The following is a 23,665-nucleotide window of genomic DNA, read 5'->3' as shown; positions in this document are numbered from 1 at the left end:
ACAAACACTTAATAACAAACCTTTCTATCAGAGCAACTTGCAGTAATGTGCTGTTTTGAAAAGCCTTTTAAAATAACATACTTTTACAAAGTACTGTTGACCTGCATAAGAAATGCTTACCGTGGCACTGAAAAGAGCCAGAGAGCCATTGCGGAGGGGATGAAATCTCAAAGAGCCAAGCAAGGGCTGTCCATCTTTATGCCAGCGTAGGGAAGGGACTGGGTCTCCCCCAAAAGCACAATCCAGCATAGCTGATTTTCCCTGAACTACAGTCTGAGAGGTGCGGGCTTCCCCTCTAAGCACTGGAGGTTCTGCAAAGACAAATAGGTGTGCTTAAAAAATACTACAACAGCAGTTATACGATTTTTTGCAGTGATGCAATAAAAACAGGATTAAACATCAAACAGTTTACGATATACGTAACTGAATACCATCATAGAATACCTACCTCTAACACGGACAAATGAGAGCGTCCGTATGGAACCTACAGCATTTTCGGCAATGCAGACATAAGTCCCACCATCACTTACAGTGACGTTCTCGATAATCAATGAGCTTCTACCAGATCCATCCACACTCACACCTACAGACAAAAGATGAAAACATTCACGTGATGCAACGGACAATGTCAAGTCATGTCATATAAATGAACTTTGGAGGAAACAACAGAGGGACCATTCATGGCTGTACCTGAATAGGGCTGGTTACCAGCTGTCCAGGATACTGTAGGGGGTGGTGTACCCTGAGCATGGCAGGAAAGAGTGAGACTTTGACCTTTATTCAGTGTCACATCTCCAGGTAGCTCTTTAAATGCAGGTCTCATGTTGACTGACAGGTGAATGTCATGTCTGGCTGTCCCAGCAGTGTTAGTAGCCACACAGGTGAAGACACCTGCATCACCAGTCTGCACAAAAAACGATTAAGGAACAATTATTACTACTCAGACCCTATCTGTCTTTAAATCCAACTTAAATACTTTTTTTGTTTTCAAAGGCTTTCAACGTCCCATGATATTAGTGATGAACCTTCTTTGTTCTCAGGTTTCTATGCCACACCATTTTATGGCTTTGGTGTTTTTAATACTAATAGTACTAAGTTTTAATTAAGCAATTTCTCTGTACTTTTTTTTCATTGTTGTAAAGCACTTTTGTCAACCAATATAGCAAATTACAAGGGCATTATTTGAATGTACATGTTCAAGGGCATTTTTATATAATTAATTCAATTTTTTTTAAACATTTAGCCCAGACTGACCTCTGCCCTTTCGATAATGAGTTCTCCAGACCTCAGCAGAGTGAATTTGCCTGGTAGGTTTGGCATAGGGACCCCCTGTTTCTCCCAGCTCACCCTGGGCTCTGGAAGACCCTGTGCTGCACATGGCAACAGTGCTTGAAATCCCTGGTTGACGGACATCTCTGACTGACCGACAGAAATGATGGGTGGGGCTAAGAGGAGAGACACAGACAGATATTTATGTAATAAATGCAAATGATTTTGAATTTGAAATGAAATAAATTTTCTTTTTTGCTTGAACTATCCCTTTAAAAGATTTGCATGCTTAGATCATTTATTGACAACTTCATTGTCATTCCAAACCTGTAGGGCTTTCTCTTTTCTGGAGAACACAAAATAATATATTTTAAAGAAGATTTGAAACCAAACAACACTGTCCCCCATCATATTCAGGCTTGAATGGAATGATGCTGAATAAATATTGACAGAATCAATATAAAAATATAGCTGCAAGCAGCGATGACGTCCCAAGCAATGAAAGGGTTATACTATGGGCCCTAACAATCAACAATCGCTCCTTTCATCTCGTGTAAAACTTACTTTGCAGAACCAGTCTGATGTCCTGGCTGGCTCTACCAACATTGTTTCGGGCTGAGCAGGTGTAGATGCCCGCATCACTACGCTGAGTGCTGGTGATGTGCAGGGTGCCGTTGGAGAAGAGTCTCAGGTGGGGACCTTCCACCACGGGCCTACGCTCCCTGTGCCAACTCACATCTGGCTTTGGTTGACCATCAGCGGTACACTCCAGATTGACCAGCTGACCGAGAACTGCTGTGTACTCCAGACGAGGAACAGACATCACCGGGGGAACTGTCACCCAAAATTGTAAGAGAACAAAGTGAAATTCCTTTTATCACTTCACCGAATGCTCTAAAGAAATACTACCAAGTACCACCTATATAATATTCTTCTAAGTGTGCTGTTTATAAAACATGCACTCATTTTCTTTCCTTTTCTTAAAGTGGTGATAATCATTTGTTATTCTGATATATTGAGATCCATAATATTTTTCATTTTTGTTATTATTTTAGTCTTAGTAAAGACCAAATCCATTGTAAGGTCTACTTTTATTTTAAAAAAAAACACGTACCTTGCAAAACTAGGTTGGTCCTTCCCATAGCCGTGCCTGCTTCATTCTCTGCAAGGCACTGATACGTCCCAGCATCCCCAAGAGTGACCCGCGAAAACTTCAAAGCTCCATTGGAAAGTACCGCCATTCTATGACCTGAAAAACAGCCAAAATTATAACAACATAGTTGTTTGGCTCTTATTCTTCCATTTTGACTCTATTATATGGTCACTATAAATCTTTCAGTTCAATTCAAGTCTAATATTTTTTCCACCATTTAAGTCCATAACTAAACGAACCTGTTCCCACGGTTACACCTTCCCGTTCCCATGTAATTGTGGGCCTGGGAAATCCATGCACTTCACAGGGCAGAACCACAGAATGATGTAAAACCGCCTGAACCTCCTCTGCCATGGGCCTGATCTCTGGGGGCTCTATTAATCCAAACAGACACACAAAAGTACACAAAAGTGAACAAAAATTTTTTTTGGTCAAGAGCTGTGTTTACTTTAATCATATTCACGTGAAAAATAATGTTTGAAAGACTGCAGTAGTATAAATTTCACATCTTACCCTGGACAGTAAGAGTAATGTGTTTGTAAGCCACTCCAACTGAGTTACGGGCAGAACAAGTATATTTGCCAGCATGACTAGGTGTAGCTGCCAGGATCTCAAGAGCACCTACACCACAACAGAGAAACGATAATAAATACTGAATAGATATAGCAATATTATGATAATAGTTGGTGCAGTTTATGGGGATCTGTGGCAGGCTCACCTGTGGGCAGTACACGGTAGCTGCCCCCTCGAGCACCCAGCTGCATCCAGTTCTTGTTCCAGCTGACGATGGGGTCTGGACGGCCCGTCGCCTGACACGGCAACACGACAGGGGACATTTTAACAGCTGTAACACTGCTGACATCGTTTTCAATAGCAGGAGGAACTGAAACCCATTGAGAAAACATGCATGCCATGAGCACATGACAAATGCACACAGGTCAAAGAAAATTTAACATGTCATCATTTACTCAAACCTGTCATTTCAAACCTGTATGACTTTCTTACTTCTACAAAGCACAAAAGAAGATAATTTAATTATGTTGGTAAACAAACAACATTGACTTACATTGTATGACACAAAACCACTGAGACATTTCTCAAAAGATCTTCTTTTGTGTTCCACAAAACAAAGAGTCATATACAGGTCTTGAACGACACAAGGGTCAATAAACGTTTTTTATTTTTGGTTTTCAGACCTTGCAGAATGACCTCTATGACCCTTCGCTCTTGCCCAACTTCATTGGTCACCGTACACTCAAAGTAGCCCTCATCCTCATCAATAGGGGAGGTAATGATCAGAGAGCCAGATGACATTAACCTTCAAAACATACCATATCATTTACTACTACACAACTGCCTACTCTATCTGCAAATTTGATCTGCATTGAAATCACATGAACTCTAATATTTCTATATTTTGAATAAACAATGAGCATCAATAGGTTAAAATGAATATTTAGTGTTGTAGTACTCCAAACCTGTAGGCTCCAGACTGAAGATCCACATTGAGGGGCGTACCGTTCCGCTTCCAGCTCACCTTAGGAGTAGGTATACCTGTGCTCTCACAACTCAAAACTGCTCTCTGACTCATGACCACTGTTACATTATAGGGGCCCGGGCTGATCGAGGGTCCAACTGGAATAACAAATGAAGACATGATGAAATAATGTAAAATATTATTGCTCATGTCATACATTTACCAATTAACACTCATTGTAAAATTGTAAAAAGGGATAATTCAACCAAAAATAAAAAATTCTGTCATTGTTTACTCAACTTTGTGTCAGTGACACTAATGACTGTCGTTCTTCTGCAGAACTCAAACGGAGATATTTTTGTGGCTAGAAGGGATACAGTCATTGCCGGAAGTGATGCAAAATCTTGCCATAAAATTACAATAGCTGTCATTAGTTAACGCCTACACCTACCCCAACCTTAAACCTGACCTTACAATAAGAAAAATTGTGTAATTAACATATGCGGTATTGAAGTGCGCATGTCCAGTGGAGGTAGCTGAATGCCTTCTAGCCATAACCAAGATAGTTTGAAGAAATTTGGTAAATGACAGCACCCATTCACGTCCATTGTAACCAATGCAGTTGAATGGGTGCCGGATAACAGCAGTCTTCAAAGTATCTAGTTTTGTGTTCTGTGAAAGCAAGTCACATGGGTTTGAAATGACAATAGGGTGAGTAATTGAGTTTTCATTTTTGGGTGCACTATTGCGTTTCTTTTTTGGTAACAGTACTTTGACATATCTTCCACACGTGATAAATTAATAATATAAATAAGCGTTTTCTGATGTTAAGATCTCAAAATCACAAGATGACTCTTTAGTGCAATGAAGAATGAACCATCGTTTTGCAATACCGTAAACTCTCAGGTCCATGCCACGATGATCTGATCCCGCCTGGTTCGACACACTGCAGTAGTACCGACCTGCATCAGACAGCTGCACTGACTCGATGCGCAAAGAGCCTTCTGACAGCAATGTTAATCTGTGGGCCAACAGAGACTGAACTATGTAAGTGAAAACACACAATAAACTGGAATAATTCATAATATTTCCTAAATGCTGTCGTATATTTATCAGTGTATCAGGTGCAAACTTACCTGCCATTATGAAGTTGAACTGGACCTCCATCCTTCCTCCATAAAACAGAGGAAGAAAGGCCTTCCTCCACCTCACAGGGCATCACAGCATCCTGATTAACATGTGCTATGATCAGTGAGCTGTCCGGTCTGATGACTGGAGGCACTAGATAAACATAAGTAAGCAGTTGTTTTGCTTGTAAAGTGCCAATAAAAACCCATAGGAACAGCTGGTATTAATGGAATGGTTCCCCCAAAAGTAAATATTTGGACTGTGACTGTCTGAATAGACAGATATTAATAATCATAATTAATGTCTGTTAATACTCCACGTATGATAATGTCATAAATAAAATAAGTGGAAGTATCTGGTAGACATAGTACAGCAGAATATGGTTTGCATCTTAGACATCTTTGCATTTTAGACATAAGAGCCAAAATGTCTCACAAGCTCGCTCTCTTACTTCCTACATTCATACTTTGAGTGAGATTCATTGGCCAAAATAGAGAAAACGCAAAATAATCTAAATAAAAAATTAAGTAGCATTGTTTATTCTTTATTTCAATAGATATCACAATAATATAATTTTCCTGAATACTTTTTGTGACAGCCCTAATTTGGACCTTAATACATTCCCTGAACAGTTGTAACTATTTTACTTGGTGGCTTACTCATATAAATGTGTGTGTTTTGAATCTTACAAAAACGTACGATTACAAGAAAAAACAATCCAGAAGGCCCACCCCTAACCCCGCCCCTAAACCCAACATCACTGGTGCAAAAGCAAGATTGTACAAATTCATACGAATTAGCCAAAATTAGCCACCTTGTAAAATAGTTACATTTTAGCTCTGAGATTGTGTTGAAAAAGACCACAAGGCTTAACACGGGCTAACAGAATGAGACGGAATTGTTATTTCTGGGTGAACTATCCCTTTAAGATGGGATACTTACAGATAATCTCTACAGTGAAGAACAGGCTGGTGCTACCAGCCATGTTTGTAACCACACAGCTGTACTGTCCACCGTCGTGGGTCCTGACATCTTCAATTTCCAGATACTGTCCGCCGGCAATAGTCTGAATTCGACCTCCCAACTAAAAGAGACAGGCATGAGGTTTTTATCATGCAATAAAAAAATGTGTCCTATATAAATCCACCCTCACCTGTAGTTTGACATCATCCTTGTACCATTCAATCTCTGGAGGAGGGTCACCATCAGTTTGACATTGAAGTGTTAAGTGACCTTTGGCCGGTACAGACACAGTTCTTATGTCATTTGAGGCAAGCAGAGTGGGAGGAACTGAAAGTGAATAGACAACAAAAATGATGCAACTGTGAAATACTGCTAATAATTCGATAAAGAGCCAGTGCATTAAATTTAGCAGATACTAGTGGTCAGGTTATGAATTGCATCCAACGGCTCACTCAACCCCTCCATTTTGAAGCACTATGGTGAAGGACACAGAACTAAGAAGTCGTCGTGTTTTCACTTCTTTGCCGAAGAAGATAACGTATTTATGTAACGCACTCTGTAGAGCAGTTTGTCCGTTTAGGGCTACTGTAGAAACAACATGGTGAATTCCATGTAAGGGGACCCGCGGTGTATGTAGATAGAAACAGCTTATTCCAAGGTAATAAAAAATGGCGCTTCAATATGTAAGGTCTCAATACACCTCTAAAGACATAGTTATGTATATTATATTGCATTTATGTCAATAGATCCTCCAAAAAATTGTACACTGGACCTTTAAAAGACCAGTCTTCACTAGTATACGGTTGACTAGTTACAGTTCCTAATACAAATAGCCATGATCAAGTCTAGGTTTACTCACGTTGAATGCGCACCCAGTGGTTTCTGCTGTCTTCTCCTGCTGGGCTAGTGGCAAGGCAGGTATACAACCCTGCGTCCTCCACCTACAGTGTTTCATATAATGACAATATACATTGCAATACACATATATATATATACATATATATATATATATATGTATATATATATGTATAGAAAACAAGCTCAAAATCGTCTTGGTTGAGTAAGTACCCTTTGTTACCTGATGGAGGGAACGAGACATTTTGTTGAACAGACAGATGGGGTTTGATTTGAGAACCTATCATCTTCTGACTGACTTTAAAAGGGCAATGAAATTGGCGAATGATATTCACATGCCGGACTCCGCCCCGGATATCCGGGTATAGAAGAGAGACTGTGTTCTGCATTCATTTACCTTTTGAGCTAAGGAGCCTGAGAGCATCTCTCGACTAATGCAGCGGGCGCCAAGTGTTGTGGCATGAAGGACACCACATCTCATTCCCTACATCAGGGAACAGAGGTTACATACGTAACCGAGACGTTCCCTTTCTGTCAGTCTCTTGACGTTGTGTCAAACCGACAGATGGGGTTCCTATGGAAAACCCCATGGTGCTGTGCAAACATCCTGTTTGTCCCCCTCCTCTATGATTGCGTTGCCGTGCTGGAGAAATTTAGCTCTTTAAGACACTCCTGGTTACAGCCGAGTCGCCCTGGGGAAGTCGACGACAAGAAGGGACAATCTGCTGCACCACGTCGTAAGAATCCAACAATAGATGAGATAGGAGTCGTCAGCATGAGATGGGAATGCTCCGATATCAAAAGGATAAAAATTCAGCACGCCGTCTCCCTTCTATACCCAGATATCCGAGGCGGAGTCCGGCATGCAAGTTTAATTTACCCATTTCGTTGGCCTTTTAAAGTCATTCAGAAGATGATAGGTTCTCAAGTCAAACCCCATCTGTCGGTTCGATACAACGTCGAAAGACCGACAGAAGAGGAGCTACCTATTAGCTTATTCTAAGCACCTGAACTTTGTTGATCCTGAGAAGCTGGCCATCTCTCTGTATTATTTCCATGTTATTCTCTAGGGGGCGTCCATCTTTTAGCCAGCTGAGGGTTGGAGGGGGCTGACCGGTAGCGATGCACTCCAGCTCCAGCAAACTGCCTACAGCAACCAGTAGTTCATTGGGGGATGAAGAGCCAGAGATCTTTGGGGGCTCTAGCGTGTATAAAATAGATTAGGCAAAAACGTAAACATATAAATCTTATTATTGGAATAAAAACACCTCCCTACTAAAAAGACCAGCATAAATTGATCACTAACGTTGTGATCATTCAGTGATATTGGAAATTACAATTTTCCTCTGAGCTTGAATTACTCTACTATAAACACGTTCATGTAGTTTTCCCTGGCTGCAACAATGAGCGGATACAACATAGATCTTTTATTTTGTAACTTGCTAGCTCATGGCGTATTATGCAAAACAAAACCCATGGTGAAAGGAATTACCCAGCACGGTCAGGTTGAAGGTCTTGGTGCTGCTTCCTGCTTGGTTGCTTGCAACACAGCTGTAGAGGCCTCCTTCACTGGGACCCACATCAGAGAGTTGAAAGCGAGTTTCCTGTCCATCAAGGAGGAGGTTTCGGTGCAGTGACAGTGGTAGACCATCTTTTAGCCACGAGAGGGTGGGAGGGGGTACACCACGAGCTTCACACGTCAGTGTTACTGAGGAGCCCTGGACCACAGCAACTTGTTCTGTGGGTTCGGTGCGCTCCACAGCGGGAGGAGCTTCAAAAACAACAATCGAAAGTCAGGAGCTCAATATTACGTCAAAGCTGAAGTGTTTTTTTTCTAAAGCTAGTAACAACAAACAAACTCAAAGGAACACAAAGGAGGATATTTGGAAGAATGCCAGTAACCAAACAGATCTGCCATAGTAAGGAAAATAAATATTATGGGAGTCAACAGGGGATGAGATCTGTTTGGTTGTGGACTGTGGTGAGGAAGGCGTCACGCCGTTGAGAAGCAGTAAGGCGATGAGTGATAGTTGGAATCAGCAGTGCGCACACCGGTCCCGCATATCTCACAGAGGAAATAGGGAGCATAAGAGGATGAGCGACGGGACTCCTGACGTGAGAGGACCGGGCCCGGACATGTGTTAAGTTTATATTTATGTTCTTGTGGCCAGCAGGCGACCGTGAGGTTCCCGCCTCCTTCCTTCCCAACTATAGAACCTTGTTACACCGACATTCATTCAATTGTCTTCCTTTGTGTTTAGCTGAACAAAGAAATTTACTGTAGATTTGGAACAATCTGAGGGTGAATAAAAGATGAAAGAATTTTCATTTTCGGGTGAACTATCCCTTTGAATAAAGGGGGTTGGATTTAGTATTTGCTAACATCTGTACTGCAAATTCTTCCGTAAGTAAATGAATAGCTCAAATCTGATGCTTCAGCTTTACCTTGCACTTGGAGGTCAAAGTTGAGCTCAGCCAGTCCAGCATGGCTACGCGCCACACAGGTATAGGTGCCTGAATCAGACAGCTGCACCGGTGAAATCCTGTACCAACACAGGGATACAATATTTCATGGATCTAAAGTATGGTCAGAAAATACAACATACTTGTGTGCAACTGACCTGAGAACAGAATCTGCAGAAAGGAGGCGGATGCGAGGCGACAGCAGTAAAGGGTGACCGTCCCTCATCCAGCTTATTTGAGGTTGGGGGTTTCCAGTGGCTTTACACTCCAGTGTGACCACACTGTGTTGAGTGGTGTGAACCTGACGGGGGACGCTAGTCTCTCCGATTATAGAGGGAGGAACTGAAATAATAAGAAAAAAGGATTAAAATAGATTTACAGATTTGTATTGTTTATGATACAAATACACAAAGTTTATCTTACCTGATACGATTAAGTTATAGATCTTGCTATCTTGTCCAGCTGAGCTGACAGCCAGGCACGTGTATGTTCCTGAGTCATCTGGCTTTATATTTAAAAGTGTTAGAGTGCTGCCATCTGGTGAGATACTGTAACAGATCAACATATAGCAACAATTTATGAAAGTTGAATTGTTAAGTTAAAGTTTAAAGTAATTTAGAATTAAAGTTTACTTATTGTGTATAGGAATTTATAGTCTGTTAGTCCTTAATCTTAAATGTTTGCTTTCACTGTGCGCGTCTGTGTGTGTGCGTGCTTGTCTGTGTGTGTGCGTGCGTGTGTCTGCGTGTCCATGTGTGTGTCTATGTCTATGTGTGTAGTACATGTGCATATTGTGTGTTTGGAGTGTTTGTATGTGGGTATGTCTGTCTTCTGTGTTTTCACCTTTTTCTTGTTTTTACAGGTATAACTTTAATTGTCTTGCTTATAGTCAATATGTCTCATGTACAGCTGCTTTGTAACAATAAAAATTTTAAAAAGCGCTATATAAATAAAGTTGAGTTGAGTTGAGTTAAGTTAAGTTGAGTTAAGTAGAAAAATTAAAAATATTAAGACAATCGCCATTTTATTTGAAATAAAATTTTTATTTTTATTTGTTTAATATCTTACTCTATATGCTCCGTGTTGCCTTTCTCCAGGGTTATTCCATTCCTCAACCAGCTTATTTTAGGAGTGGGCGTACCCATCACCTGACATTCAAGAATTAGCTCCTCCCCCACAGGTGCGCTAAACTTTGATGGGTGGCCAGAATCTATAATAGTGGGAGATGCTGGTGGTGGACAAATAAATTTAGTTCACAAGCCACACACACAGATTTGCATAGATTTGTGATGAGTATTTAAAGGAAAAGTTCACTCAAAAATACACATTCTGTCATCATTTACTCATACTCGAGTTGTTCCAAATCTGTATACATTTCTTTGTCCCTATAAACACAGAGAAAGATATTAGGACGAATGCTTGTAACCAAACAGTTCTTGGCCACCATTGACTACCATATTAGGGAAAAATAACAATGGTTGTGAAAAGTGCCCCAGAACTGTTTGGTTTCCAACATTCTTCAAAATATCTTCTTTTGTGTTCAACAGAACAAAGAAATAAAAGGTTGTCCTTTCATGGTTGTCAATGGTGTCCAAGAACTGTTTGGTTACAAGCAATATCTTTCTCTGTGTTCATCAGAACAATGAAGTTTATGCAGATTTTGGAACAACTCGTGGATGAATCAATGATGACATAATTTTATTTTTGAGTGAACTGTCACTGTAAGGCAGGTTTACCTTGTACAGTAAGTAAATAGTCTTTCTGTGTCTGCCCATCACTGTTTTTGGCTATGCAAGTGTAAGTCCCCGCGTGAGACAGCTGCAGAGGGCCTAATTCAAGCCTGTTTCCTCTCATTGACCAGTTCCACTGCAAACTGCTTTCTACTCGCAAAAAAAAGACATTCATTTCTATTAACAGGATTTTACAACATGTTATAGATAAATGTGTGGTATTTTACTGACCAACAGGAGAGCCATCTTTAAGCCAGGAGATGCTGGGTACAGGTAAACCAGAGACCTCACAGATGAGGGTGATGTGAGAGCCCAGGTTCTGTGTGATGGTCTCGTGTAGTGGGCCCTCCATTACGAGAGGGACTAAAAAAGTAACATAAAGAATTAATATCGGTAAATGCAAAATGGTGTATACTGTGTTTATGGAAATATAAAACAACTCACCATGCACTGTAACTCTAAATGTGCGATCTACTTGGCCAGCAATATTGGACACCTTACAGGTATACACCCCTCCATCAACCACCTAAAGAAGAAGTCAAATTTTTTTCCAATGTACACAAAGGTGTAAACAATGTAATGACTATAAAAAGACTAGCATAAAATAGTTAGGACCACATTTGCTGAAGTGGACCACCGAGATTGAAAGTGCATTCTTGCTCACCTGGACCCCGACTATTTCCAGTTGCTGGCGCTCTATCCTTAAACCATTCCCAGCAGCCAGCTGTAGCCCATTACGATACCATGTGACCTCCGGTTCAGGGATGCCATGGGCCTCACAGCGCAGAACCAATGAGGACCCTACCAGAGGTGTCATGACCTCTGACTCTTTGTCTAGAAGTGGTACAAGTGTAGGCAGATCTAGAAATAAAGATCAAAATGTTAACTGAAAAAAGTTAAAAAATGTTTTAAAGAAAACGTTTAAAATTTAAACTACACTGACCATAGACGGTAAGCACAATGCTTTTCTGGTCTTGTCCGGCTGAGTTTGTGGCTGTGCAGACATACTGGCCCGCGTCCTGCTGTCCAGCGCTGTGCAGCTGCAGCATCCGACCACCTTTGGACAGAATGATGTCACATTTAAAACCACACATATTACACATACAGGTTTCACAAAGCATCATTTAACAAATGTGAGTTATATATATAACAGCAGGTCACCTGGAAGTATGTGCATGCCGCTGGTAAACTCCAGCAATTGGCCATCTTTGGTCCATATGATGTCAGCAGGTGGATATGCCTGGACCTCACAGAGCAGAGAGATCATGTGACCCTCCACCACGCTTAAATCCTCCTCTTGGATGCCTACTATCCTTGGTGGAACTAAAAGTGACATAAAAAGAACATTTATTAGATACATCATTGTACTTTAAATGATGTATTGAGATAGCCATGTTAAGAGACCTTGTTAAAGGTCCAGTGCAAAATGGCTCATATGGTCACGTTACATAAACGGACAAACTGCATTACAGAGCGAGCTTCGTAAATGTGTTATCTCCTTCGGCAAAGAAGCAAAAACGTGACGACTTCTTAATTCTTGTTCAGCCACGGTAGTGCTTCAAAATGAAGGGGATTGGGGGTGGAGTGAGCGTTCGTTGCAAATTGGACACTGGACCTTTAACGTTATGAAAACATTCTTTTTGTGATCCTACCTTGAACAGACAGGCTGTAGAGTCTCTCGACAGTTCCGGCTTTATTTTCAGCTAAACACTGATAACTGGCCGTGTCAGACACCTGCACATTCAGGATCTACAGAGAATGACAGGTGACTCATATGAGCTAAGAGACTTAGCCCTCAGAGGCGAAATAAATGCATCTCTGATATATCAACTTTGGATGAATAATATAAGATCCATTTATGTTTGCCAGACACTTTTATCCAAAGTGGCTTATAGTGAATTTAAAGTCAATTCCCTTAGAAATTAAACCCATGACTGTGTCGTTGCCAGCACAATGCTTGAATAGTTGCGAATTTATCAATAGAATTCAAATAAAAGAGTGAATGCTTAATAAGGTAAACATTTAATTGTTGCCGGGATTAAGGACAGCAAGTCATGACCATCACCTTCAGTAGTTTCCCATCCTCTAGAATCTGATGATCAGGGCTGCTGTAAAGTGGCAGGCCATCTTTAAGCCAGGAAACAGATGGAGTGGGGTTTCCTGTTACATCACAGCGCAGTGATACAGTGGAATTGACCACAGCACCCACGTCCTGCATAATCTCATCAGCCTGGCCATCAATTACAGGGGGAACTGAATAAAATGCACAAGTAAGTCATTTTCATACAGTATCCTTGTTAATAAATCTGACAAATTGATGGCTATTTGTTGGAATGAACTTTGAGATCTCCCTAATTGTTACTTTCACTTTCTTACCCAGCACATCCAGATCGTAATGCATTTGGTCCTCTCCAGCTTCATTCACAGCCTGGCATGTGTATCGCCCAGCATCCTCAAGCTGGACACGTGGGATTTGCAGGACTTGACCTCCTTGAAAACAGCAAAGTTTTTATTTGTATTCTTTTGTGTTCTTTTTGTAAAAGTTTGTATTCTATTCTACTCCACATCCCTCATTCCACACTACTGACTCTGAGTGCACTAAACAGACAGAAAGCTTTCCGTCCACTCACCAGGTAACAACACGACTCCATCTGAACTTGTGAGTTGTCTGCCTTGTCTATACCAGCTGAGTCTAGGTGGTGGAATGGCATTGCTCTCGCAGGACAGACTGACGGAGTGTCCCAGTACCACCTCCGTTTTTTCAATCATTCCTTCATTGCCATCAGGGTCCTCTTCATCGCCCTCCCTCTCGCCCAATGTAAACCCAGCAGCACTATTTACCACACGGTGAAAGATGGGAGGAACTGAGGTAGACAGAGTTGAGAGAGAAGCATGAGCATTAATATTTATAAGCATGAGTGTGTGTGTTTGGGTGTATTGCTGACCCTGAATAATGAGATGGAAGTCTCTATTGTCCTCTCCAGCAGTGTTGGTAACCACACATGTGTACTGGCCTTCATGGGACAGCATGGCATTCTCGATGTGGAGCATGTGCCTATCCACTCTTAGGCCGGTGTGTGTGTTCTCATTTAACAACTGTGAAACATATGAGTGTATTTTTTATGTTTCTTAACTCGTATTTTATATATTTGTATTCTTGAATAATTGTTTATACGAATATGCAAACCTGTCCATCTTTAAACCACTGTGTGGCAGGTTCTGGAAATCCCTTGGCGAGGCATGACAGGGTCAAGGTTCCATTAATTTTCACTTTTTCATGTTTTCTACCGAAATTGAGAGTTGTTGAATCACCCTCGATCTGTGGAGGAACTGAGACAATAGCATACAGTGTAGTTTAAAAAACAAAATTAAAAAATATTAAAGTAATAATTTATGTATTTAAATAAGGGCACCTGTTGCTTACATTTTCTTTAAGGCCAGTGAGATTTAAAGTTAAAATTCTTATTAAAATGTTTTTCAAAATAGTTAGCACATCAACAAATTAAGTTATTATCAATTACGTTACCCACAAATGAACAGAAAACAACACAAAAAAACAAACAACACTGGCCCCATTGAATTCCATTGTATAGATCACAAACATTTCTCAAAATGAGTCGCATGACATTTTGAGGGACATGAACACAGAATTTGTAAATATTTCACTTACCCAGAATTCTAAGGGTGTGGTGCCTATACGCCGTTCCAGCCGGATTGTTTGCTCGGCAGGTGTAGGCGCCAGCGTCACCACCACGGGCCGCAGCCACATGCAAAGCCTTTCCACCGTGTGTGTATGTGAGCTGGGAACTTGACACGATAGGCTGGTTGTCCTTGAGCCAGGTAATAGTGGGAACTGGGATGCCTTCCACTTCACAGTGAAGAACAGCCGGGAAGCCCAGAACTACAGCAACCTCTGAATTCTCACTTGAGTCACGGATGCTGGGGGCAGCTGTGAAGTCAAATAGCATTCATGTAGCTTAACTTGTAGGAGATAAAAGTGTCTGCCAAATTTATAACTGTAATATTCATGAAAACGTGAACGTTTTGAGAATTGTGTACCTTGTACGTTCAGCCTGAACTGGCGAGTCTGAGTGCCAGCGTTGTTACTGGCCACACAATTATACAAGCCGCGATCTTTCGGCATGACGGACTTCACTCTCAGCACCTGTCCCTTTTCCAGAAATTCCACATGAGGGTCTCCGTTACGTGACACAACTCTAAGGAAGAGGAGGGGCTGAATTTAAATTTTACAATAATCACGATGACCTCAAACATCACCGTTATATTTGTGGACATCTGACAAAAATCAAACGAAATGCTTCCTCCATTAACATTAGAATTTCACAGTATTTCTACACATCCCAAGTCTACTCACTCTCCATCTTGAGTCCATTCAACTTTAGGCACAGGACGACCGCTAACTTTGCACTGCATGTCCACTTGCTGTCCTGCCATGACGGTCAGTTCTTGCACTCCAGACGAGCCCGAGATCACTGGTGGGGCTAAATAGACACACAAACAACACATTTATATCAAAACTGAAACATAAACATTTGCATTAACAATAAATATTTTTGGACATGGCAGTAAGTATGCAACTGCGTAACTATAAAACACAGTCACATACAATTATAAATTATAAAAGCTACCAGACACAATTACTTAATTTCTTCCAAATGTTCAAAAGTTCTTAATCATTCTAACACCTCATAAAACATAGCTTATAATAAAGTAGAAAACAAACTATAGGTATTTGGACCAAATGCCACAAGCTGAGTCCTATTATTCATTAGACTTCATTGCGTGTACCACTTCCTGAAGGTTACTTAAATGAAAAATGCTTGTCTGCCTGTATTTCACCTTGTACTTCAATAGTGTACTCCCTCCTGGCCTCCCCGGCGGAGTTCTGGACAGTACAGGAAAAGCGGCCAGCGTGATCATTCTGAACACGATAAATCTTTAAAAGCCTATTTCCATTCTGCAGATACACCCCTGGAGTCTCCAGTACCTGAAAAAAGAGAGAAGGTCATCTATTTAATGGCAGTGGAAAACTCTTGTAAAACATTCTGGGACCACTAGGTGGCACTGTGGTACCAGTGCCATAGAGACGTCTTTAAATAAAGTAAAGGAACCTAATTATAAAAGATACATTTTACAAGTGTCTGATTTAATACCTTTAGAATAAATTATTTTATTATAGACACTCATACACTCATAAAAATATAAATAAATAAATTATTTATTTAAAATACAAACATTTATTAATATAAAAATGTCTGTTTGTGGAAAGAGTTATTTAATTATTGCAAACCTTATTATATACTGACTTTGGCTATAGGTTATTGTGTATATTTCTTATTTTTACTGATTTATCCATCTGTTCATTTTTCTTTTAGTTTAATTGTACAAAACAAAGATAAACAAGAAGCAACATACTGGTCTATTGTCCTTTGTCCACATAATGGTTGGGGTTGGGATGCCAAAAGCATCACATCCCAGTGTGAGTGGCTGTTTCAATGTGACCGTCATGTTCACAGGCTGTCCATCATCTTGGATTTCTGGTGGAACTACATTTGGGAAGACACAGAAATCCTTCAGCATAATTCATTACTTTCCTACATTTGCAGGGCAACATGCATATTAATACGCAATCTGTACATTTGATCCAAATCTATTACGATAGCTACTTTCCAATGATGCAAGAGTCTCACCATTGACCTTTAACCTGGTCTTCCTTTCCACAGTGCCAGCTTCATTCGTGGCCACGCACTTAAAGTCTCCGCTGTGACTGGCCGAAGCTGACCCAATCACCAGCGATCCATCCGCGGCTGCGGACACACCGTGCTCTGAACGCTCCATATGGATCTCCAGACCGTTTTTGAACCATCGCACCCAAGGAGAAGGAGAACCTTGCCAAGAGATGAAACCGGCAAAAGAAAGAGAGACATTGATCAGACAGCACCACAGTTACTAGTGTACGTTGGCTCCCCGGAGCTTAAGCTGCAGAACAGAAATCCATCCATCTGACAGCAAAACAAAGAGCAGAGACAAAGAGGATGCCAGCAAATTTGACTATTTAGAAGCAGACAGGCTAGCGTCCTGTGAAACGGGACGTCAAGGTTACACGCAAGTCATACTGCCAGAGACAGTACATCATGTATATCAGAGAAGAAGTGATCAGGCGTAAGAACTATGAGCTCTGGATTTATAGCACAGAGACAAAATCAAGTGTCGAGAATTTCAAAATTGAATGACTTTCTTTCTTCCGCATAACACAAAAGAAGATATTTTGAAGAATGTTGTTAACTGGCACCCATTGACTTGCATTGGTATTGTGTCCATACAATAAAAGTAAATGGGTGTCGGCGCTGTTCAGTTATGAACATGCTTCCAAATATCTTCATTTGTGTTCTCCAGAAGAAAGAAAGTCACACAGGTTTGAAATGACATGAGGGAGAGTAAATGTTGACAGAATTTTCATTTTTGGGTGAACTGTGACTTCAGTACTTAAATGGAATGTAAACGAAATCCGCAATAATTCATCTAAGCTTTGAAAAAGCAAGCTCTAAGCAACAATCTACTCAGGGAGGGGACGGGGCAGAGGGCAACCTCGTACTTGTTAAACAATCATCTCTTAAACAGCCTCCAATAGCCATTTAAGTAAGAGTTTATTTGCCTTTGTTTCACCAAGAGCACTGTGGACGAAACAACGCTCCAAGTTACAGAATCTTTCATCCTGCGTGAAGTCTCTTCTTGTGCTCCAAGAAGGAAAGGAAGCCAAGTAGATTTGGAAAAAGCACATAAAAGAGCGTTCCCTTTAATTTTGGAATCATAAGACAATCAGAAGTGCAGAGGAAAGAACTTCCAGAGCAGATGTTTATAGTCATTATGTTTGGATTTATTTTTTTCGTGACTTAAAGAATGATGTGCACAGCTGGCAATGTTGACATTACAGGATTACATTAGGAGCAGTTTATTTTTTAGAAATCCCACTCACAATACTTCAAATGATGCGTGGTCTAAAACTGTTTTGTGTGAGCAAGGGAATTCAATGTTTATAAGCATTCTGATTTCTGTGGGTGCGGTAGTGTCTTTAGATGTAAGCCAGTGTTAATATAATGGATTGTGAAAGACTGGCTTGGAGCCTCCAAAACACTGCACGTTTTCTTTTTATTGCTTTTTCGCAAGGATGTAGAATTATTGGTATAGGAGGTGCAGTAGCTATGTTTAAAGTAAGTTTACAGTCTATAATTTATCCCACTAACCCTTAAGCTAAGAAATATATTTTCATTAAGTCTCAATATATTAAATCATTTAATGTATATTTGAAAATATATAGAATAATACATTTTCAACATATTACAATTATACAATGTACTGAATAATACATAAGGAATTGCTGCTTTATGTGTAATGAGGAAAAATGAAGAGACCATTCCACATTTTCATTTCTAGATGTATTGTGGTCATTCCAGTCCAGATTCTGTTAAATTTCAACAAAATCAAACCTCAGGAGTGACATAAAGTCATCCAACAGCAATGTGAAAAGCTGACGGCATTACAAGACACATGGAAACCGTGATAGTAATCAAGGTTATCTCATGAAAACGTAACTTTGTACTTCCTAAATAGCTGACAGATATTAATGTTGTGTGAATAAAAGTGAATATGAATTTATGAGGGTCTGAAAATACAGAGCATCTTTTCTGTTATTTTGACCTGTTTCTTGTTCTTGTTCTTGTTCTTTGACCTGTTTTAATGTTCTGTGAATCAATGCAAATAGAAACAATGTTTTTATTTGAAATTTGGTAGAAATATTGTTAATTGTTCACAGAATTTAAATAAAAATAATCATTTTACCTGAACACATAGGCTAACTATTAGAAGAAAATTCAGAAAACTGAAATTGGTCTTTGAAATGGTCTCTTAATTTTTCCATGGCTGTAAATTGTCATATATGGAAATGTCCTATATTATTCAATTTATTACATTAATTTTCCAGTATAGTCTCAGACATGTGTTTCGTCAGGGAAGAGCTATTACCAGGATTATCAAACCAGTGTCTACCACCTTCCATTTTGTGTAGCCCCATCTTCCATTGTATGGCCAATAAGGAACGGGAAGGTAACCCCGCCCCCCAAAGCCGCATCATTGGCTAAACCTGTGGATTAGATGTTGGACTACATGCTGGTTTAACAGTTCCACTGGACTATAGTGTTTACACTATTTGGTAAGTGAACATAGTGCAGTTTTCGTAGCACAAATGGTACAGAAGATTAACATTTAGTGTCAGGAGTCAAAACCCACAGTAACCCTTTATGCTTGTTTTAGCAAGCAAGGTCATTGCCATCAAGGGTCCTATAATGAAGAGACCAACTACAGCCCTTTATAGTATAGTCTACACATTAGGCTCGAGGGAAAGGAAGCCCTCTCATAAAAATGCTGTACCGGGCCACATGAATTATTACAATGGGTCTGTTGGCAAATGCCCCGTTCAAACTCGACTTCAAAATGCATATTTGTATGCAAAGCCATGCATATACAGTATGGACAGCAACTAGAATTACCATTGATAAGAAAGCATTGTAATTTTTATACAGACATCATTTGCACAATTATTGATGTATTTGTTATTTGAAACTGTAATGTACAAAACTGTATTATGCAATATGTGACCATGGACAATAAAACCAGTCATAAGTCGCACGGATATTTGATGGACAACTTTGAAGGCAATTTTCTCAATATTTAGTTTTGGTAAAACTTTAGAATGGGGAACAATTTTCACTATTAACTAACTATAAACTACAACTTTTTCCTCAATAAACTCCTAATAACTTCTTATAGGTTGTAATTATTGGATAGGATTAAGGGATGTAGAATAAGTTAATGCAGAAAAAGGCATTAATATGTGCTTCATAAACACTAATATACAACCAATATACATCTTAATAAGCAAGTACTTAATAATGAATTTGTGTACAACCCTGAAAAGATTAAGCAGTGGCATATCAATCTTTTACACATCGTCATTTGATTAGAATTTGCAGGTTAGATCATCAAACTTGTCCTTTGGAATGCAGCAAAAAGTTTTTAGTCTACCGCATTCACATACATACACATGAAAGTCAATGGAATGACTGAATCAAAACATGCATCACATTACTATCTATCTGTAATTCCACAGGTTGAGTTTGAGTTGAATATTGTGACTTGTTATTGTGAAGCGTCTCTTGATCATTTTAATGATTGTAAGTAAATATTTCTGTTTGGACATGTTTTTACTGTCTTATTCCCTAAGTAGCTCTCCCTAAGTGCTACACAGACGTCTCAGCCACCCTCAAACATTAGTCGCCATAACAACACAATTAAAGGCACTAAAATTCAGTACAAAAAAACACTAACAGCAATTTAACGCAAATTTCAATTATTGGCTCAGATGACCTTGACAGACCGAGGGTGAATAACAAGTCTATTTCAAAAGAGATAATTCATCCAAAAAAGAAAAAGCTTTCTTCATTTACTCATCATGATGTCATTCCAAATCTGTATGACTTTCTTTCTTCCACACAACATAAAAGAAAATGTTTTAAAGAATGTTGGTGAGTCAATAATTTGGGACCCTAAAGTCTTCCATTGTATGTACACAAAACCACAGAGACAGTTCTCAAAGTATCTTCTTTTGTGTTCCACGGCACAAAGAATCATATACTCAAAAACTATGAATGAACATAAAGAACTGCAATATTATTTTATCATGATCGCTAAGTCCCTGCTGAATCGGTGCTGATTTCCTACTCTATTGATGGCCATCTCTTATCTTTCTTCAAACTAGACCCATGCAAAACCTTTCTCCCCCTGCACTCTCGTCCTGCAGCGGCCCATAATTAAGATTCCTTTCCCGGTGGGCCCACTTTTGCCGGAAAGCAGATGTGGCCATCAGAGACAGAAGAGCAGAGTTCCAGCTGCCGTGTAGCACTTCACACACACACGCGTGCAGTCACGAAACACATTCATCATGTCATATCTGCGACTCACGCAGGGTTGCCATGGCAGGTTTCCGTCATAACAACACCTATCAGCTTCCAACGCCAGGGCAGAGTACGCACATCAGCAGGCAGTGTCACAATCACAAATTCACACAAAACACCTTTTCCTTTCCAAGTGTGTTTATGTGAGAGAGCTGTTGATTCAACCTGTGTAAAGTGTTACCAAACCTAAAAAGAAACACACAATTACAGCAGCCAGGACGAGACTGAGATGAGGAAAGAGACCATCTGGTGCGAGATTCAGGGAAATGGAAAACAGGGCTCCCTAAAACACAGAGGTGGCTTTTCATGGGAGGATGAGCTTCAGTATTCATAAAAGTGCTGAAAGTGTCTGAAGGATGTACCATCTCATTCACAATCATATTTCATGGACAACTTACATACAGATTGTTTATCTATAAACTCAGCCCATTGAATTTAATTTTATATATGTAATACATTACAGTATATCCAATGGCTCAGTCATTAATTGTTACAAATGGTATAAATATGCAATTTATGCTTATATACTGCCATTATTTATAAAATAAATCAGGGGATGATGAAAAAAACAAAAATATACACAAAATTTCCTTCTGAAAAAAGACCAGCCTACATCAGCATGAGTTTCTATCCTAGTTGACACTAGTTTGACATGCAATTTGTCCGTCCACACTGAACACAAAACTACAGCATAACGAAACACAATTACAGTCAATATGGAGATATGGGATGTTTAGTGTAATGGTAATGGAAAGAAATTGAGGAGCAATGGCATTTCTGCCATTCAGATGGCATGCCCATTCATTCACAGAAGCGTTGTGGCAAGATGGACACAACGTCTCTTTCCATCCATCAGGGAACTGAGGCAATATACATAACCAACTGATCCTGTGCGGCAATATCTGTTTCGAGACAGCTCTCCCCTTATGCCCCAGCTTCTGAAGATGGGAACTTTGGGTACGTAGCCAGGCCACGGTCTCAGCACCGCATGGGAGTCGCCGAACTCAGGGCACTCGTTGGACACAGAGAGTGTATGTAGATCCCCTGCACTCTTGATGGAAGCGAGCGCAACTAGAAGAACCATCTTCATCGTGAGATGAGGTTAAGCGGCTTCTCCTAGGGGCTCAAATGGGGCCATACCAAGGCTGACAAGGACCACATCAAGGTCCCAAGAGGGTACGGAGCGCGGTCGGAGAGGATTCATCCTCCTACCGCCCCTCAGGAGTCTGATGACCAGGTTTGCTGGACAAAAGACTTACCAGCCACAAAGTTGTGATGTGCAGTAATGGCTGCGACAAAGACCTTGAGGGTGAAGAAGAGAGGTGGCTCTCTAACCTTCCTTGAAGGAAGGACAGCACGACACTGATCGCAAAGCTCTGTGGGTCTTCTCTGCGGGAAAAACACCAAGACGAGAAGAGGCACCACTTGTAGGCGTACAGTCGCCTAGTGGGTGGTGCTCTTGCCTGAGTGATCGTACCCAGGACTGCGGTAGGCAGGTCACTCAGGATCTCCTCGTCCTGTCCAGAAGCCAGACGTGGAGGTTCCAGAGGTCTGGTCTCGGGTGCCAGACCATGCCCTTTCCCTGAGAAAGAAGGTCCGTCATCATGTGAATCGACCAGGTGGGTGCTGTCATCCGAAGCATCAGCTCTGAGAACCAAGTTTGGTTGGGTCAGGGGGGCGCAACCAATAGAACTTGATGCCCCTCTTCCCTGACCTTGCACATGTCCTGTGCAATTCGACTCACTGGGGGGAAGGCGTACTTCCACTTGTACCGCGGCCAGCAGTGAGATGTGATGTGAATTCGCTAAATGCCAGTGTCCCACACTCTCCAAGGAACTCAACTCTGAAGCCAATGCTGAAGCGGTCTCATGTGCATCAACCCGAGCGGCACTACTGCCGTCCAAGACACCATATGCCCCAGGACCCTCTGAAAAAGTTTCAGTGGAACCGCTGAGTGCTGCTTAATGAGGGTCAGACAACGCAGAGTTGACAGGGCGCGCTCTGTAGTGAGATGCGCTGTCATGGTAACAGAGTCTAGTTCCAGACCGAGATAAGATGTGCTACACATGGGGGAGAGCTTGGTCTTATCCCAGTTGATCCATAGGCCATATTGGTCAAGGTACCGAAGCACAAGGTCCCTGTGCCTACACAACAGATCTCGTAAGTGAGCAAGGATAAGCCAGTCGTTGAGATAGTTAAGGATATGCACTTCCTGCTTCCTGGGAGAAGTGAGAGCAGCCTCCACGAACTTCCTAAAGATGCATTGTCGAGTGGAGAGTGCTGAAGGCTGCGACATTGGCAGGTCCAGGGAATCTTCAGCGTCTGATGCCAGGAAGTCACCATCTGGACCAGGCAGGGATCGTCCTAGTGCGGCTCGACAGCGTTGGGGTGGCTGGAACTGCGCCCAATGTCCTGGTCCTCCCAGGGCTGTCCCTGTCATGGTCGCTTCTTCTTGTTCGGCTGCTAACGGGGAGTAGATTTTTTCCTCTGTGAACTCCTCCGCCCGCAGGAGGCCGCCTGAGAAGGGGGCGCTGGAGCCAGGCTTGAGGCACGGAGGTGCGGGCTGCTGGGAAGCAGATGCCATCCAGGACCTGGA

The 23,665-nt window shown here is 41.0% G+C and overlaps 1 protein-coding gene across 3 annotated transcripts in view; it reads right to left on the bottom strand.

Annotated features, from left to right (window-relative positions):
* hmcn2 (hemicentin 2) overlaps positions 1–23,665 on the bottom strand; it is a 71,000-nt gene that overhangs the window by 12,364 nt on the left and 34,971 nt on the right. For all 3 annotated transcript variants that reach the window (XM_056772977.1, XM_056772979.1, XM_056772978.1), the window contains 40 exons: positions 16,750–16,947; positions 16,475–16,605; positions 15,899–16,046; positions 15,414–15,540; positions 15,098–15,255; positions 14,709–14,987; positions 14,226–14,368; positions 13,984–14,134; positions 13,669–13,902; positions 13,415–13,528; positions 13,104–13,291; positions 12,691–12,787; positions 12,200–12,361; positions 11,982–12,095; positions 11,703–11,899; positions 11,483–11,564; positions 11,270–11,401; positions 11,045–11,188; positions 10,377–10,536; positions 9,732–9,856; positions 9,467–9,650; positions 9,291–9,388; positions 8,338–8,616; positions 7,853–8,046; positions 6,850–6,931; positions 6,181–6,317; positions 5,970–6,111; positions 5,036–5,180; positions 4,793–4,920; positions 3,901–4,057; positions 3,619–3,740; positions 3,141–3,305; positions 2,936–3,043; positions 2,662–2,796; positions 2,384–2,518; positions 1,834–2,103; positions 1,255–1,445; positions 691–904; positions 449–583; positions 121–311 (listed from right to left, as the gene is read on the bottom strand). In XM_056772977.1, the coding sequence (XP_056628955.1) occupies positions 121–311; positions 449–583; positions 691–904; positions 1,255–1,445; positions 1,834–2,103; positions 2,384–2,518; positions 2,662–2,796; positions 2,936–3,043; positions 3,141–3,305; positions 3,619–3,740; positions 3,901–4,057; positions 4,793–4,920; positions 5,036–5,180; positions 5,970–6,111; positions 6,181–6,317; positions 6,850–6,931; positions 7,853–8,046; positions 8,338–8,616; positions 9,291–9,388; positions 9,467–9,650; positions 9,732–9,856; positions 10,377–10,536; positions 11,045–11,188; positions 11,270–11,401; positions 11,483–11,564; positions 11,703–11,899; positions 11,982–12,095; positions 12,200–12,361; positions 12,691–12,787; positions 13,104–13,291; positions 13,415–13,528; positions 13,669–13,902; positions 13,984–14,134; positions 14,226–14,368; positions 14,709–14,987; positions 15,098–15,255; positions 15,414–15,540; positions 15,899–16,046; positions 16,475–16,605; positions 16,750–16,947 (6,296 nt within the window). The remainder of the gene's footprint in view (positions 1–120; positions 312–448; positions 584–690; positions 905–1,254; positions 1,446–1,833; positions 2,104–2,383; positions 2,519–2,661; positions 2,797–2,935; positions 3,044–3,140; positions 3,306–3,618; positions 3,741–3,900; positions 4,058–4,792; positions 4,921–5,035; positions 5,181–5,969; positions 6,112–6,180; positions 6,318–6,849; positions 6,932–7,852; positions 8,047–8,337; positions 8,617–9,290; positions 9,389–9,466; positions 9,651–9,731; positions 9,857–10,376; positions 10,537–11,044; positions 11,189–11,269; positions 11,402–11,482; positions 11,565–11,702; positions 11,900–11,981; positions 12,096–12,199; positions 12,362–12,690; positions 12,788–13,103; positions 13,292–13,414; positions 13,529–13,668; positions 13,903–13,983; positions 14,135–14,225; positions 14,369–14,708; positions 14,988–15,097; positions 15,256–15,413; positions 15,541–15,898; positions 16,047–16,474; positions 16,606–16,749; positions 16,948–23,665) is intronic.

Source organism: Triplophysa dalaica, chromosome 18 (assembly GCF_015846415.1).
Source record: "Triplophysa dalaica isolate WHDGS20190420 chromosome 18, ASM1584641v1, whole genome shotgun sequence".
NCBI classification, from domain to species: Eukaryota; Metazoa; Chordata; class Actinopteri; order Cypriniformes; family Nemacheilidae; genus Triplophysa; species Triplophysa dalaica.
The sequence above is the reverse complement of the archived record's forward strand: the minus strand, read 5'-3'. Positions and strand labels throughout refer to the sequence as shown.